Here is a 17,762-nt window from a genome sequence, read left to right as displayed (position 1 = left end):
AATAATGTGTTTGTTTTTCAGTTGTTGTAAGTCTAAAGAGATTTTTTGAATACTTCAATTATAAAAACATTTAAAACATACAAACTTGTGCAATTTTTATTTTAATGAAGATGAGAAGTTCATTAAAGAAGATAAATATTTCATTAGATGTTAAATAAAACAAAGAGATTTTTTGGCTTCTCTCAGCACAAAATTCCTTTGAAAGATTAATTAATACATGCAAATTATGCAAATTAGACCCATGCAAATATTTTATGAAGACAATTAAGGGAACCATTAATTACTGCTTTTTTTGCTTCAGTGAGATTCATTCATTTAATTTTAATTTCACTTTAACTGTTTTGATGTATAATCTTGCAGCTAAGAACTTTATCTTTCCTGGCGGGTCACTTAAACTTATAAATTTCATCAAGTGAGTGCACAGAAATCTGTAAAGATATTCTCTAGACTATGTTTAGTATCAAGAGAAATTTCTGACACAATGCACTCCCAGAAACAGGGAAACTGGAAGGGAATGTGAGCTCATTCTTGGACAAGGTTCAACTGCTGGAAAAGCAATTAATTTGCTTTGGCTGTGCTAATATAGGGGAATTAGAAAGTGTGACACAAGACAAATAGAAATAATTAGTTCTCCAAAATGATGTTCTCATTAATATGGTTCGAACAGTCGAAATAAAAAACATTATTGTGGCATGTCTGCATTCTGTCCCTAACCATGGGAGGTGGAATAATGCACCATAAGCATTTTTACACTTATAGTCTGAATGATGATGTCTTATTTTCTTAAAGAAGAATTTATAGCAAAGGGTGTTATATAAGTTGAATGTCGACATATATAACATGCTATCAAAATTGATGGCATGCTTCCCATCACCAGGTGTTTATGTACCAATTTTTTTAATTTTGTGCACACAAATCCTGTAATTTATTGAATAGACCTTAAAGTAGGGGTTCTTTTTCTGTAATTTAAATATTTTCAGTTAACTTTTATTAACTCCTAGAGTATAAATAACATTTTTCAGAAAATAAAAATCTATTTCTGTTTTGTCTCAAAGAAATTACTGTGAATATTAAAGGTACTCTTAGATGGCCAGGTTACTTTCAATGTCTAAGAGTGGATACAAAAAGAGGAAGCAGGCTATATGAAAATGAACCACTGGAGTTAGTTCTAATCTATATTTCAAAATGGCAACCCTCTTCAGCTTTGTACGCATTACATACAGTTTCTATTGCAACAATCGTAAGTGAGTAAGTTAATTGGATATAATGGCCGTCAATTTTTCCTTTTGATAATAAAGGTAAGAAGATTCAAAGCAAAAACTTATTTTAAATAAATTTTTCTTAAAACCAAAGATGAGAATATACTATCTAAATAAGAAATTAATGGAATGTATTGATCACAATGTAAAACCAGTTTATTCAACTGTCTGGTATTCATAATAGTAAAAAGCATCATTAATAAAAATATATAATATTAAAATGACAGAGGCTTATTTTTCTACCCATCCTCTGACCTTTCTCTCAGTCCTATAGCCATTCACTGTTAGTACAGAACTTTGAAAAGCTATAAGTAGACACATACTGTCATTGACATTTTGTGAATTTTAACATTTTTTTAAACTCCTTAGATCTTAAAATTAAATTTTCTTTCTTAAAAAGGTAATTTCATTTCATTCATCCTGAAATTCCTATATTCCCTAAATTTCTATTGCATACTTACACCGTCCACACAGATGTATGTTATGCCTTCTAAATTAGGATCATCTGTGAATTTCATTGATACACTCTGTTTAACCACTGTTCCATATCACTAATTATGATGTTAAATCAAAATGGATCTAGCATTGATCTTTCAGGCCCCCTGCTAATACCTTTCCCAATTTCCATTTATCACTGTTCTTTGATTATGGTCTTCAGACAGTATTCAAGCAAAGCCACAAACACATTTATGAAAAAGCCAATTTAATTCAGTTGTATCTATGCTAACAAAACACTGTATTTTCTGTAAATAATTGGTCTGTGTCAACATTTAATCCTAATTTTGTTGTACAATGTCCTTTATACCCTCTCTAAATCTCCAATTCTAATTAATTATTCCTGATATTCCCTATATCCTCTGAATTGTCATAGAAGCTACCACCTATTATATTGCATTTACTAAGGAAAATGATGTCAACTACATTACAAACCAAGCCCAATCATCTTGCCTTAATTTAATCTGCATAATGTTTGGGCAATGGAGTAAGAATTGAAATGATAGGACAAAACCTTGTGTTATGTCACAGCTCAACACGAACATAATAATGAGAATCACGCTTTTTCCCCATCAGAACCAAGGATTTAGAAGGTTAGGTCTATGGAAATAATACACTGAAAATAATTTTTTATAAGTAATAATTATAACGAACTATATCTTATTACTATTTTCAGCAACTTCATACTTAACTGCCTGCTAGGTCTCATTTCATGTATAATGAGTTTAAATTATGAAGGAACCATTTCCAACAAAAACCTATAAAAAGGCCTTCAGCATTTGGTGTTTAAACACAGCCACCAATGTTCAAAAACAAGATTTCCTTTATTACGTATTTCTTAAAAGAATAATATATGCAATTATAAGAAAACATTATTCTTAAAATTTTATAAAATATCCAATTCATGAGTGTCTCTGAGACTTTCTATTTAATAATAATAACTCTGTCTAGCTAAATGAGTAGTTAACAATGACCTATGATAACTATGGAACAATAGCTTGTTTATTGGCTACAGGCTGCAATCAATATCATCTTTTGTTCAACTTAATCAATGCTGTCTCAAATTGATTAGCTGTATTGAAATGCTGCCAAACACCAGAAACCAGTGCCAAGAGACTAGAAGTAAATTTATTATTGTTTTGTGTTGTTCATAGTAACATAATTCTAATATTTATTTTTTTTAAGATCAAGAAAAAGAGTTTGAGGTGATCCTGATGGTAATTACATTATTTGTAAGTAACTCAACAATAGTTAATATACAGTGCAAGCAGTCTGGAAACCAGTTTTGGTCAACCTTCTTGTTTTTTTCTTTTGTCTTTCTTTCTTTCCATAAAACCCTCCCCCTTCCCACTTTTAAGCTAAATAAAAACATCTTCAAATATGAAAAGTTAGGTTCATATTTGTGTGTACAAATCCTGTTTGTTTCCAACATTCTTATAAATTTCTACAAACACTTTACTAGGGGACTAAATCAACATGATGTTATAAAGACCAATTTTCTGAAAAAAGAAAAGTAAATTATATATCAGAGTAATAATAGCTTCAGCATTTATCAGTTGCTAGGCACTGTAAATATGTTAACTCATAATAATAAAATGTCATATTAACAGCTAAAACTTAACTGTACGCATACTATTGTCTGGTAGATGTTGAGTGCCTTACATGGATTAATTTATTTAATCCTTCTAACAACTCTCTGAGGTTAAGCAATTACTAAAGGGAAAAAAAAATAGTGGAACAGAGATTTGAATCTAGACCTGACTCTGATCTTTCTTAATTGCTAGTTCTGTAGCTGTGGCTAAAAGAACCCCTACTTCTACATTAAACGTAAGGGTCTTTTTTTGAGTATTAAAAATAGAAATGCATGTAAGACAATTATATGAAATTAAATTTAAAAATTCCTTTCAAAAAAGTTTTAGAAGTGATAAGTTTAAGTAAGTTTCAAGTTAAGCCCATTACAGGGTAAAAATCTTGGAATATCATTTGGTAACTCTGTTCAAACACATACTACAAAAGAAATGAAGAGGCTCTCTAAATGTCTTACATTAAGTCGCAATTAGATTTTTGTCTGATTTCAAATTTATCTTAATCTCATTGCATGTTAAGTGGTAGGGATGTGGATAAATCTTTTATCTAAATATGATTAGTTTCTTAGTATCTTTTATTGATCCTTTGTTTTTTTCACTAAAGAGTGAGTTTTGCCCAGTGTGTCTGGAAGTGTCTATAAACATGGTATAGGCATAACGATGAATTGAAAAGTAAAAAGCTGGAAAAGAAATCTTTCTTTTCTCCAATTATATACCATTCTCTAGTTCCTGTCAGTAGACTGCTTTGAACTTCTTAAGTCATTAACAATGTGCTAACTGTTCAAACTGGGTGATAGGCATGGAAGTAGTTATTTTAGAAAAGATAGAAGTCTAGACAGAAATGCATGGAGGATAGAACAAGGACTTTGGAGTCATAAATATGGATTCAAATGTCTGTGACCCCACTAACTCAGAGTATAAATGTGGGAATATTAATTAGCCACTCTGAACTTTAGTTATCTCACCTTTAAATTAGAATACATACATATAGGAAAGGCTCAAAAAATAAGCTTCCAAACCACCTCACTATTTTAATAAGCAAATAGTCACATCAATTGGATAATATTCCTAAGTCTAAATGAAAGAAATTTGTGTTACTGGGAAATTCAATGCATGCTAAAACATTTGAATCAATAAAAAATTCTGATAAATGATATAAATTCCCCTCATAAAAATGATATGCATGACGATGCTTTGGAACTGTAAGTGACTAAACAAATAATCACGTATTTTAAAAGAGCAAGAAGAGTACATTTTAACAATACTAATCCCAAAATAATCAGGAAGAAAATAAGGAAATGTGAAAAGCAACTGAACTAAATTCCATTCCCAACTCTGGTTAACTCATGATATAACCTTTAACAAGTCATGTTTCCTCCCTAAGTCTCACTTTCCTTGTTTGCAAAATGAAGAGATTTAATTGATCTTTAAAGTTATTTCCTAGAGCTAAGGCAACAACATCACAAAAGCATACTTGGCATACCATCAGTGTTCAATAAATATTGTTGAAAAATAAACAATTTTTAAATTCAGCATGTATCTTCAAATATCTAGGAAGCAGAAAGGAGACTTTTTTTTAATTGGAAAAAAAAGATTGTTAATGTGAAGGCAAGTCTTTTATGTCCTTTTATTGGAAGAATATTTGATTTTCTATGATCTGAGATCAGTCAAAAAAAGAATAAAAAGCCAAACAGTTTTGATTATGGCCACTGGATATAAATAAAAGAGATGTACTTTCAAGTGAAGTCAAGATTTTGCAAGCATAACTTGCAGATATTCTAAGATGTCAGAGGAACTATGGTCCACATTTCCATTGATTCTACCGATTCTTTTTGGTTTAAAAAGATAGGTTTTCTTAAAGAGAAGCCAAAATTACTATTTTGAAAGTGAACTTTCCAACTCTTAAAATTGATAAAAGACATAGATAAAACAGCACTAACCCATGATTGTTATAACATATAGTTATAACATATAGTTCGTCAATATATTGATAACCTAAATAATTTATGAAGAATATTTAGTTCATGTAAAATTATAAGCAATTAAAAAAGAAGCTTAAGGTTAATGTACATTAAACAACACATGAAAGTATTATTTAAGAAATGTGACCACATCATGTTAAATTAAATATATATTTAAAATGGAAAAAAGTGGGTATAAGTGCATATTTACAGAATCCAAATCTTATGTCAAATGTACAAACAAAAAAGTAACATTATGCACACATACAAGAAGCCTAAACACATACTGTTAATGCAGCAATCAGATAAATGAAAATTAATTCTACCCAAATTTGTAGTTCTGACTTTCTGAGGTAAAATTATATTATCCTTCACTTCCTTACATCTGTCTCTCCAACCAAAGTCTGAGAAATATCAGAACAACGAGGACCCTTGGCATTCACAATATCAATCAGGTCCTAAGTCATCAAAGGCAGATAACCTTCTTTCACGGTGTAGCAAACATTGAGCACTGTCAATGGGGCACAAACACCTGACACATTCATACATATGTGTCAAACATACATGTCACATTAGTGACCAAAATAGACATGGTTCACACCCTCTCGGCTACCTTCCAGAGAGAGGAAGAAGACATTGAACAAGGAACTACAAATGCCCAACAGGAGACTGTGGAGAAGTGAGAGGTATGGTAACAACCTCCAGAGGCTCAATTAGACCCAGGGGGCAGGGAGGTCCTGCAGGCGTGGGGGTGCAGTCTTAAGGAAGCATTCCTGGAAGCAGTAACTTCTAAAAATGAGATTTCAACGTTGGGTAAGTAAAGACAAGGAGGAAGGAATTATGTCCCTGATAGGTGGAGGAAGATGTGGGGCTTTCAGGAAATCAAAAAAAAGAAGAGAGGGTTCCAGGACAAGGGGAAGAGCTGTAACTGGGTGTGGAGGATGAGAGAGGGGAATGTGTGCTCTGCTCTCCCTTAGTATAGATTGAGGATGCCGGACTGGGCAGATAACAGTTCCATAGGGAACGAACACTGGATGAAGAGAGGTTTGCTGGGAGTGAACGATCCTTTTGGTTTTGTGCACTGAACCTTGCAGTGTCTGCGAGACAGCCAAATAAAAGTTGGGTATAACCTGGACCTCTTAAGAAATGTCTGAATGGTCTGGAGAGAGATGTGTTTTTTTAAATTGTCAAAGCATAAAAGTTAAACAAACCATCTAAGTGGGTTCAATTGCCAGGGAGAGAGATTAAGAAGAAATTAGAACATAGCTCCAGAAAGCCATCGTATTAAGATTTGGCTACAGATAGTGTGGGGATGGGCATTCATATGTGTGGGGGCAGAAAGGGTTTTGGAGGCTATTTATTAACTAGTCCAAAACAGTGTCCAACGAGTATTTGTATGCACTCAGTCTACTCTGCATATTCAAAAGATCTTACAAAAAACTTTAAAGTAAGATAAAATTTTCCAACACAAATCATGCCATATAAATCTGCAAGATTCAAGGCATGAGAGTTAATCACCATATAATTCAGCTCCTGAAACAAGTTTTTTTTTTTTAATTTTTTGATGTTTATTCTCTATCCATAATATCGCCACCAAACTCATGAATTTTTGAGTTAGCTATAGAAATATCAACAATGAAGAATTTATCCCTATGTAGGATGAGCTGATTTACTTTACTTATCATAAGTAAGTAATTATTTAGGGCCTCTTTGCTCAGGAATATTTTCTAAACTGCTGTCTGGTTCCCTCCTCTCCTAGTCTATAGTTTTACAGAAACGGTGGTATTAAATGCCAATGAGGCAATGTTTAGTCTAACTAACCTGAGGTGCTTATTTGGGGGGTAATTACCTGGCACTTGAGCAGTATTTAAGTGCCCAACTGCTAGGTGACTAACTCTTGGGCCAAGCATGGCATTTATTTATTGCCAGAATGTTAAAAATAAATAAATACATGATGAGCATAGAGAAATGTGGGTTTCCTTTGTTTTTTCCTAAGTAAGTTCAGTTATTTTTGGAACACAGAATAATTTCACTTATGGTTGGACTGGGAGCGAGAAAGAATACAGAGTATCATAACACCTAGGATTGGGGACACCCAAAACGGAGAAAGCAAAGGGAGGAACAGGCCACGTTTGTGGTGTTCTTAACACCGTGACGCGGCAGGTGCTCGTGGCTCCCAAAGGCATGACATAGACCATTTCACAAATTAACAATTAATTCCGGTTCTTTCTTCTTTGCCTTTCTCATTGTTGTGCTTCAACTAGGAACTTAACTAACTAGTTTTTTATCTTTGATCTCTTCTGTTCACAGCTAATTTTGTTCTGTTGGCTTCGAAATGTATTCAGTTAGACTTAGGTTTGAAAAAAAAAAAAAGGCTCAGGGGGCTAAAAGCTTATTTAGTGATGTTAGAGTAGCAAAAGAAGATCTCTTGGGTTTGCCTGATATTTTAAAAGTCTTGGGTTGTTCAACTTTTGGTAAAAGACTTTTTTAGCCACTAAAATATAAAAATAGAGATTCATCCATATTTTTTATTACATTTGAGAAAAAATCATATTATCTAATTAAAACAATGAACATGAGTTAGGGGTTTTACTGAAAACTAATTATGCATTTTGAAGTATACAAGAAGTAGAGTATTGCTAATTGTTCACATTAGAATTAAGGAACATATTTTTAATTGACTGGCTGAACAAATGAATTCAATGATTAAGATTTTAAGCAAAGCATTAAATAACTCTATAATCATTTATATTTGGCTTTAAATCACTATGTATAACTATTCTTCAAATGTTTTATTGCCTTAATTATAAAGTTGTTTGGGTGTGTTTTCTTTGTTACCCAACTGAGAACACTTTGGATAGCAAAAGGAAGGCAATTTATGATTTAAAATTTTACTTGGAATAAGCAAATCACAATAGAAAAGAGGAGTTGTCAAAACTTCAACTTTATATAGCAAGAGTTTATGCATATTAATGTGTATATTTGAATATATGTGAATTTTACAAATTCAAATTAAAATAACCCTAGCCTTATTGATGACCAAAATTTTACTGATAGCAAATTACTGGAATAAACATTATGTCAATTATGCAAGGTATTTAATCATTGACTAATCACTTCTTAACATTGAAAACAAATCTTCCATTAATATGCAGGAATGTATTGTCTATAATTTTTCTTGGATTGATTTGACAACCCTGAGGATTCTGTGGATAACAGATAATATATATATCACATCTACCTGGAGACTCATGGGCTTTTTTAGATCTTCTTTGGCCACTAGCTAAGTTAACGCATGAGTGGTCCCTGAACACACAAATCAGGGCTGATATTTATATTGACCTGATTGAGGTTATCATCCCTGATAAAGAGGACCAGCTTTGCTGTTACTCATTTGTTAACATGTGTATGCGACTTTTAAAAGAGACGCAACAGAAATCTGATGATTTTAATAAGATTATACATGAACACACCCATATAATTTTGCTAATATCCATAATGCTCTGAAAAAAAAGTCTTTTCTACATCTACAATTGCATTAATCTTGTATATACAAGCAGATATCTCATAATAACATATGGTTTGAGCCTCAGGATTTAAAAAATAATTATCATGGTTTCAGGTAAAATAAATATAGGCAAAAATGTTCTTCAGGAATGTTCCTGCAAGTTTCTGATTTTTACTTATTGGATATTTGATACTTTACAAAAGTATATTTCCTTTACACTAAACCAAAGTTGACACTTTCGGAGCTGATTAAGTAGCACAATTAATGTCAAACAATATCCCCAAAATGATTGAGCTTAAAATGCAAAATAAAAGCAATTGGGAGGATTATAGCAGTTAATCATTTTAGGCTTCCCTTTGAAGAACCATCTTCATTTAAAATAGAAAACAAATGCTCTTTTTACTGTTTAGTATTCATGTTGTTAAACTGAGTTTATTGCCTAGAATAGATGTTAGACTATAAATGTTACCTTCAGATTTTGTTCTTTCCTAATAGTATGGTCTCGTCGATATACATATTTAGTTCTTCTGAGTGTTTAATACAACTCCCTTTAGTATTCTATATATGATTTTGCTCAGCAGATTTGTGTTATTAAAATGTATATAATGGCATAGAGAACATTCAGAAAATCCACAGAGGACTAAACAATCTTATTTATTGTTAACATTCAACCAGTCTATTTTGCATGTACCTTGCAGTATCTGTCACAAAAATGAGAAGGAGAAATTTTCAAATTTAAGAACTACCTATCTGATTAGCCCATGCTTTTATTCAGATGGTATAGAACTTATAAACCCTTCCCGCGTTAGACTGGGCTTCAAGCATTCAATAAAGCACATTTACTGTGTCCAAGATTAAATCATACATTGTTTAAAATTAATTATTCCTTTTTAATTGCATTGTATAAACAGAAATGACCCGTTAATTTAAAGAAAATCTATCAGCACAAAATGAATTCACTCATATAAACAAGCAAGATGAACTTGACCTTGTTTGAACTTGTTTTGATGTGGCCCAGATGGTAGGCTACATGCTTGAATAGCAGGCTAAAGCTGAGGAAAAACTCATATAGCAAGATCTAGATTTATAGCCTTTTGCAAATTCCTACCTTGTATTGTCCTTTCAGCATCTGTTCGGCTGCCGCTGCGGTCAGCTTCTATCTCTGGGGTCAGAGAGTCTAAAAGCACAGAAAGGTAAGAGTGACACATATTTCATTTGATGCTGTTGTCCTTTAAAAAAAGAGCAACCTGTTACTTGGGTGCTGTATTAAAATTACATAAATCTTTGGCATCTTGTAAAGGTTTAACAGAGACTAGAACCATAAGAATGATCAAAATATTTGGAGAGAGATCAGTAAGTAATGCAAAATTGTTCATGACACGGGATGGGGTTGGGACGTTCTCCGAGTAATATTTATCCTGTTTTGGTAGAGACAGACTTAGCTACACGGGAAAGCGATGTCAGGTTCCAGATAATCGAGTTAAGTAGTAACAGGCGGGTGAAGGCTTCTATGAAATCAACCATTGCCCAACTTGGGGGATGGCTGCCCACGAGGCTTTCTGCTAGGAGCACAGTTGAATGAGTCACTAGATAGTAGATACACAGATACATCTATATATATATATAGCTCGACAAACACAGGGTGAAATTGTCTTTTTAGTGCTAATAAGTGAAATGTTAGCTAGCCATGCATAAAGATGCCCCCTCTTACCATTTAAGACCCTGAGACTATCCGTAGAAGCTGCCTGTTTTAGTGTTTGTTCTGCTTGCTCACGACGCTTTGTCTCAAATTCCAGGGCTTCCTGTAATTTTCTCTTTGCCTTTTTTTCCTTCTTTAGCCTCTTTTGAACTATGGCTAGAAAAGAGGGTTAATATATTATATTTTAAAAAGTTTTTGCGATGCTCCAAACTACCAATGCTTACAAATAATCTATGTTTTTCAAATAATATTCTTTTTTTTTTCCTTTTCTCCCCTCCTGGACGGAGTCTACCTATGCAGAGGAAGTTCAAAAAATCCCACCGTTACACCTAAAAGAAATCCCAGTAAAATATCCAAGGAGGCCAATTTTTACTTAACCTTGAACTATCTTATTACAAAGATGCCTTTAATTGTCAAATGAGAGACTGATTTAAGGGGAAATTAATTTTAGTAAATATTTATATACACTGATAAAGGAAGCCTGATTAAATGAATTTTGTGGATTAGTCTCTGCCCTTGAATCAGAATAGTACAGAGTAGTTAGAATAATACAAACCTTTTTAAGTGTGCCTTCTATCTTTTAATGAAGCACCAATTTTGAATAGTAAATGGAGCATTTCCCCTGTAGCTGTTTTACTAAATAGTTATAAAAGTTGGGTTTTAAAGAAATTTTTCTTGAAATTAAAAAAAAATGCAATAAATATGATTGTCTATAAGGGGCAAATATTCTTAATTATTAACATAGAAACTGTCTTTGGGGGGAGCAAAGCTAATGTAATTTGCTCAGAGATATCAACAATTTCTTCAAAACAAATATATATGCGCTATAATATATTTCAAGAAAATTATCTTTTTCTCTGCTGAAATCTGGTAGAGTATGAAACCTTATTGATAAGAATGTCAGCTACAGCTGACAATAATGTGGGATTGATATACAAAACCAGATTATGATACAAAAAGTTAATTATTGTATTTTCTCCTACTTGACAATTTAAATATTTGTATATAATATGTAATCAATAAATAGTAACAAATAAATGCTGTTCAAATATATGTTAGCTATACTTTCAGTATGATCATTATTTTAGTTTTCACAATGCATATGAGGTAACCAGTCAGCCTAAGGGGAGCACACAAATGTTTTTCTTTGGAATCTTCTTTTTCCTGGTTGATAAGCATTGTGGATGTGAATGCAAATATGACAGAATCAGTAAAAGAATACCCTTTTGGTAGAATTAGTCATAGGGAGTAGTCACTCCAAGTTTATTATTTGATTTCTTACTACAGATGAAAGAATAACAACGTTTTTATTTAATGCAGTATTTAGTCAAAATATAAAATAAGATAATAAAGGTTCAAGTAAGAATTTGTTTTAATTTCTAATCTTCATATGTCCCATTTTTATAATTATTAATACTATTAAGGTGGCAGACCATTAACTTGTTGAGTTTATTGCTGCTGGTGACATATATTAATAGAGACTTTTTTAAGTCAAAATACATGTTGGCTACAGTCTTATAATAAAAACAAAATTGGTTTTGAAAAATGTTAATTCCTTTACTTAGTAGAGTCAAAATCGAATGCTTATCTTAACAAAAATCATTTGCCTGTTGTATCCCTTTCCAAAGATGATTGTTTATAAGTATCTTTGGAAAAAAAAAAACACAGTAATTTCTGAATTACTTATTTGAATTGTATACTTTTACGGGACTAAAATCTCAATACCCAGTGTCTTGCCATTGAGTGCTTATTGTTTCCTCTTCCGTGATTGAATCGAATAGTACTGTCGTGTTCTCTCTTCAGGGTAGTACACTGCTTCAGTGGACACATTTATAATAGATAATTATTGATAGCTATTACCTTTAATTTATTGTTCACAATTAATTAAATGGGAGGTGTATGATGTGATCTGTGAAGTGTTTTGCCCTCTAGTGGTTAAAGAAAAAAACAACATAAGTCTTCCAAATGATTCAAACCAATAAAATTCTAAAGTTCTCTCAAGTAGCCAAGAATTACTTTATGAATTTAAGTGTCTACCTTTAAGTCTTGTTAGAAAGAAAAAAGGAAAAGAAAAAAGACTTCTCTAGGTGAGAACAAAATCAAGACATGGCTGTCTCATGAAAAATGGTTCTATATAATGAACCCTTTGACCAATCTTCATTACCCACAAAGAACACATCCCATTATTAATGTTTATCTTGTTTTCATTACTTTAGTACCTAAATCTATGTGAAACCACATTATCTAGATGAGTGCTCTACATGGGTGATGATGGTTTTCCCAAATCAGCCTCATTCCAGGAACCCACTAGCTATTGCTTTATAAAAACTAATGTAAAAACCTACCGAATCTTGATGGTTTGAAAAACAAAACAGGAATAATGATTTTCAAATGACGGTATCAAACATATAAAAGGAGAACATGTGGAATATTTTTATTGGATACTTATTAAATGTGGGAATAGGTGCTCCTCCTCTAGAGTACTTATGAGAATCGTAGAGTTGAGGCAATGGGAAAGTTGGTTGTAAAGAAAATACTTTTAATCTCATACATAATATAAACACACAAATATGAATGACCTTCAAAATTATCTATACATGCACTGTAAAGTGTGTTAGAGGAAGCAATTCATAGATTGGTAATATCATTATTTTTACCCAATAAAAATTCATACGGGTTTCTACACTAATGTGTACTTGACCTTGTTGGATGAAAATGAGGCATTCAGAAAGAAAATTATACAAACACTCAACTTTGGTCATTTGTTCAGATAGTCATCAGTCTTCAATTTCAGTTGATAAGTATCTTACTAAATCTGCTTCGCTTGACTAATCAGTATTTTCTATGTTAGCTCTATGACTTTAACTCTTAAGTTTTTCAAAGGCAATTGTGAATGAATATAAAATTTTTTCTCATGGCTCTCATCAGAGCTCACTCTTATCTTAAAATTATTTGCTAAGCTCTATGAGCAATAAAAATTATGTAACTAATGATATAACAGATATATTTCAATTCCCTGAGGTATGAATAGAAGAGAAACTCTTCTATACTCTGGAGATGAAAAAGCACAATGAGCCAAGGATTCAAATCCTGATGCAAACCTCAGCTATAAGTAAATTAACAAAAAAGCTGTAGTCTCATAGTAAATCACCAAACATAGAGTAGTGTTCTGTTATATATTTTATAGAGAGTATTAGGCTTATTTGGAAATTCAGAAATACCTCTATTCTTTTGTTCCATAGCCAACTGCTTCTCGAGTGTTTCCCTCAGTTCTCTTTCCCTTAAAAAATCCATCTTCAGCTCTGTTTTTTCCAGTTGGACTTGTTTTTCTTGAGCTCTGGCATTATCTATGGCAACTTTCAAGAGCCCCTGTACAAAGAAGGCATTCAGAATTGTAATATTTTGGTGCAAAGCACATTTCATTATTACTTAAAAACATTTTTTAAAAAGAACCAACTTATCAAATTCTTTCATTCCTGTATATTCACTCCATAGTCACTAGGACAAGCACTTCAACTAAAACACAAAATTTCTAAATCTAATTAAACTCTCGTAGGAAGACAGATATTTTTGCCAGGCAGGTTCAATAGCTTCTAATTAGGATATCTAGATCTAAAGCTAAATGAGGGCAGCACATAAGCATGCTAAAAAATAAGAACCAGGAAAAAAAAGAACCAAGAAGAAAATTCTACTGAAGCTCCTACATAAGTGATAATCTGATATGGCTTATATAACCCCAAATGATCCTGGCAAGACCCACGCATCTCTTGGAGCTCAGTCTCCACCAGTCCCTACTGAGATCACACTGGACACAAAGCTCATCTTTCCATTTCTCAAGAAAATCGATTTCTGCACCAGAGATTTTCTTTTTCCATTCTCCTTAATGCTTTTCCTCCCAATTTTTGTGTGGCTCATGCCCTCACTTCATTTCACCTTTGTTCAGTCACTACTCAATAAAGGTCTTTTCTGGTGCACCTGGGAGGCTTAGTCGGTTGAGTGTCTACCTTAGGCTAGGGTCATGATCCTGGGGTCCTGGGATTGAGCCCCGTGTCGGGCCCCCCGGCTCAGCGGGGGAGTCTGATTCTTCCTCTGCCCTGTTTACATGCTCTCTGTTTCACTCACTCTCTCAGATAAATAAATAAAATCTTAAAAAAAAAAAAAAAAGAAGAAAGGTCTCTTTTTTTTACCACCCTATCTGAAATAGCCTTCTCTTATTCCCTGCTTAGAATTCTTCCTATCATTTATTATCGTGTAGTATTGTCATTCATGTATTCATGTATTTTTTTATCACTTTATGCAGGATCTTCTGCACTAAATGTAAACTCTCTGAGGCAGGGACATTTTCTCTCATATGGTCCTTTGTCCCGTGGAGTCCAGAGAGTGCCTATATATAGTAGATTCTATAAATTTGTTGACTAGAAATTACAGTACTGGTATATTTTGCTTGAGGTATATAATATATGCAAGGGTCCCAAAACTAGTGTGCTAATAGTGCGTTATTTTTAAAAAGTAATTTAAAATGGTTATAATAAACTGAGAATAACTTTTAGGGGACTATTTGACAGTATATCTCAAGAGTATATGGTAAAAGTAAAGTTTATTTATACAATACGTAATAGAATCTCTTGTATAAGAGGTATACGTGTATGTTGATTTACTCTTTGCTAATCAAAGAATTTTGTAATATTCTGAGATTCTTGAAAATGAGATTATAAGAACATGTAAGACACAGAACAAGTATTCTTCACATGCTTTCTCCTAAAATCCTTTAGAAAATCATTAGTAAAAATTAGAGCTAAAATTTTTATCCTTATCAACTCAGCAATACAAAATGCCTTTTTGAAGTAGGAGATATTTTGCCTTGGTCTGTGAACATCAGAGACTAAAATCTTCTTTCTTTCTTTCTTTCTTTCTTTTCTTTTCTTTTCTTTTCTTTTCTTTTCTCTTCTTTTCTTAAAGATTTTATTTATTTGAGAGAGAGAGAGCACAAGCAGGGGAGAGACCCGGGAAGAGACCCAGGGTAAGGGAGAGAGAATCTCAAGCAGACCCCACACTGAGTGCAGATCATGAACTGAACTGAAATCAAAAGTCGGATGCTTAATAGACTGAGCCACCCAGGTGCCTCACGGAGACTAAAATTTTCAACTGAAATTATAAATGAAGCGGAAGTGGGGCCATTTATAGATATACTCTAAGATACCAGCCCTCTTGCAGGAGACAACATAAGCAGTCTGAACTGGGAATTTCTACTCTGGCTTAACTTGTTAGCTTGACAGAGGTGTCCCTTTAGATCGGCTCACCTATGTAACATTATCATAAGCCATTTAATCTCTTTTCAAGCACATATAAATTATTTCATGTTTGTTATACCTGACCCTGAACTTCCTGGTATAATTCTTGTGATATGAAACGAGCTGGAGGGTTTCTACATGGTTGTTTGCCCCTCCCAACTCTTTTGTTTTTAACAATAAAACATAGCTGCTAAGGAAACTGCCATCTTAACTCAATTCAGCAACATTCCTGTGTATGTTTCTTCTTCATCAGGAACAAACAATTAGTAACAAATGAAAGAGATCATTACATCAAGTGCCCTTTTAGATCACCCCAATTAAAACTTTAGTTTAGCTGTATTTTAATTCTAAGATACCAAATTCTAATTTTCTGCTCTGATTGCTCTTGTTGACTTATCTTTGAAAGATGTACTCTCTGTGCAATGTCTAGAGATTATTTAGCAAGATGCCAATGTTGGCACCACTTAATGTGTTGATTGGTTGTATTATCAGTAGCTGTTTAAAATAAATTACTATTAAACTATTATTGTCCTTGGCTGACAAAACACAATATTTTGGTGTTCTTTAAATATGAAACAATCATTATGAATAAACATGTTGAATAATGTTAAACTGCATCTCTAATTTGTGTAATTTTACATTAATATTTGTTGTAACGTATGAAGTTGCTAAGAGCATTTATGTTTACTGTTTTCTTTTGTTACAGTTGCTGCTAATGTCCCTAATGGTAATACATTACCTATTCCTGCTGATTATGTCTGAAAAATACTAGCTTTAAGATCCAATACCCTCCAGGGACTCCTTATAAGCTATATAAAATTAAGTTTCATTTTTAGACTTTAAATCAGTGCATATCAGTAGGAGTCCAGTGTGAACAAAAATCTGCACTAGAGCCAAACTGATACATATGCAAAAATATGTTATTGCCTGTGACAGCTTTGCTGCAAAAAATACAGAAAAACCGATTAAATTTCAGTGCAGCAGGGGGCGGGGAAAAGCAAGAGCAAGTAGTGTTCGAAACGTCCACAAATCATTAGGACACCATTTTAACCATCAGTGATAATAGTACTTTCAGATTTGTGTAACTTCTGTAAATTTTCCAGGTAGATCATATGCAAAGGTCACACTAAATGCTGAGTCTCATGTGGACATGCAGTATTAGGCAAAATTCTGCAATGACAATTCTGTGATGATGAATTACAGCAAAAGACACAAGGTTTAAAACATGAATTTTTCTCCAGGGGGAGGTCAGTTACGATGTTTGACAATGACAATTCCGAAGAAATGCGTTTTAAGCTTACTCTGTGGCATACCAATAAGAGACAATGGTTGGTTGGCCTCAAATTTCTCTCCCATAGGTGAGGCATAATTGTGGTCATATACACAAATGTTTTCATTTTCTAAAATGATCTACCTTATAAATTAGATTATTTTAAGCATTTCCCAAAGAACCAGTCTATACATATTTCTTTTCAGAAGGGCATTGTAATTGATTTAACAAGTTTTCAACTAACTTCTATAGCCTAGATAGTGCAAATATCTTCTTGTATAAGAGACGTTAAAGTAATACTGATAACGAAGGCGAACATTTCTTAATTTACTAGTTGGATCCTAGAGGAAAAGTTTACTTGGCCATGTTTGGTTTTTATACAAAAACTTTTCAGAATCATATGGTAACTGAAGTTCTTTGAGTGTCACTGGAATTGATGTGACAAAATTCTGCTCAAGAATGCATTACTTTTAATGAGAGTAAATATCTAAGTTGAAGGGGATTTCAGTGATTTGCTCATTCCGATTAAAACCTTTGAAAGCTGAAAAAAAAAAAAAAAGGGTTCAGAATGATCTGATGACTAGCTCAAAATCCCAAACTAGTAAATTGACTAAGCTTAGGTGAGAGTTACCAAGCTTATTTACGTTTTTTCTTTTAATGTTTCTTTCCAGGATGAGAAGCAATGGTGTCCCT

The 17,762-nt window shown here is 32.9% G+C and overlaps 1 protein-coding gene across 1 annotated transcript in view; it reads right to left on the bottom strand.

Annotated features, from left to right (window-relative positions):
* The window catches only part of DACH1 (dachshund family transcription factor 1), a 423,382-nt gene that overhangs the window by 24,113 nt on the left and 381,507 nt on the right, over positions 1–17,762 (bottom strand). The window contains exons 8-10 of the mRNA XM_045080637.1: positions 13,730–13,877; positions 10,521–10,664; positions 9,918–9,986 (exon numbers count right to left, since the gene is read on the bottom strand). Of these exons, the coding sequence (XP_044936572.1) occupies positions 9,918–9,986; positions 10,521–10,664; positions 13,730–13,877 (361 nt within the window). The remainder of the gene's footprint in view (positions 1–9,917; positions 9,987–10,520; positions 10,665–13,729; positions 13,878–17,762) is intronic.

This window comes from Mustela putorius, unplaced genomic scaffold (genome assembly GCF_011764305.1).
Source record: "Mustela putorius furo isolate JIRA1106 unplaced genomic scaffold, ASM1176430v1.1 tig00000480_pilon_pilon_pilon, whole genome shotgun sequence".
Lineage (NCBI taxonomy): Eukaryota > Metazoa > Chordata > Mammalia > Carnivora > Mustelidae > Mustela > Mustela putorius.
This window is presented reverse-complemented; position numbering and strand designations above follow the sequence as displayed.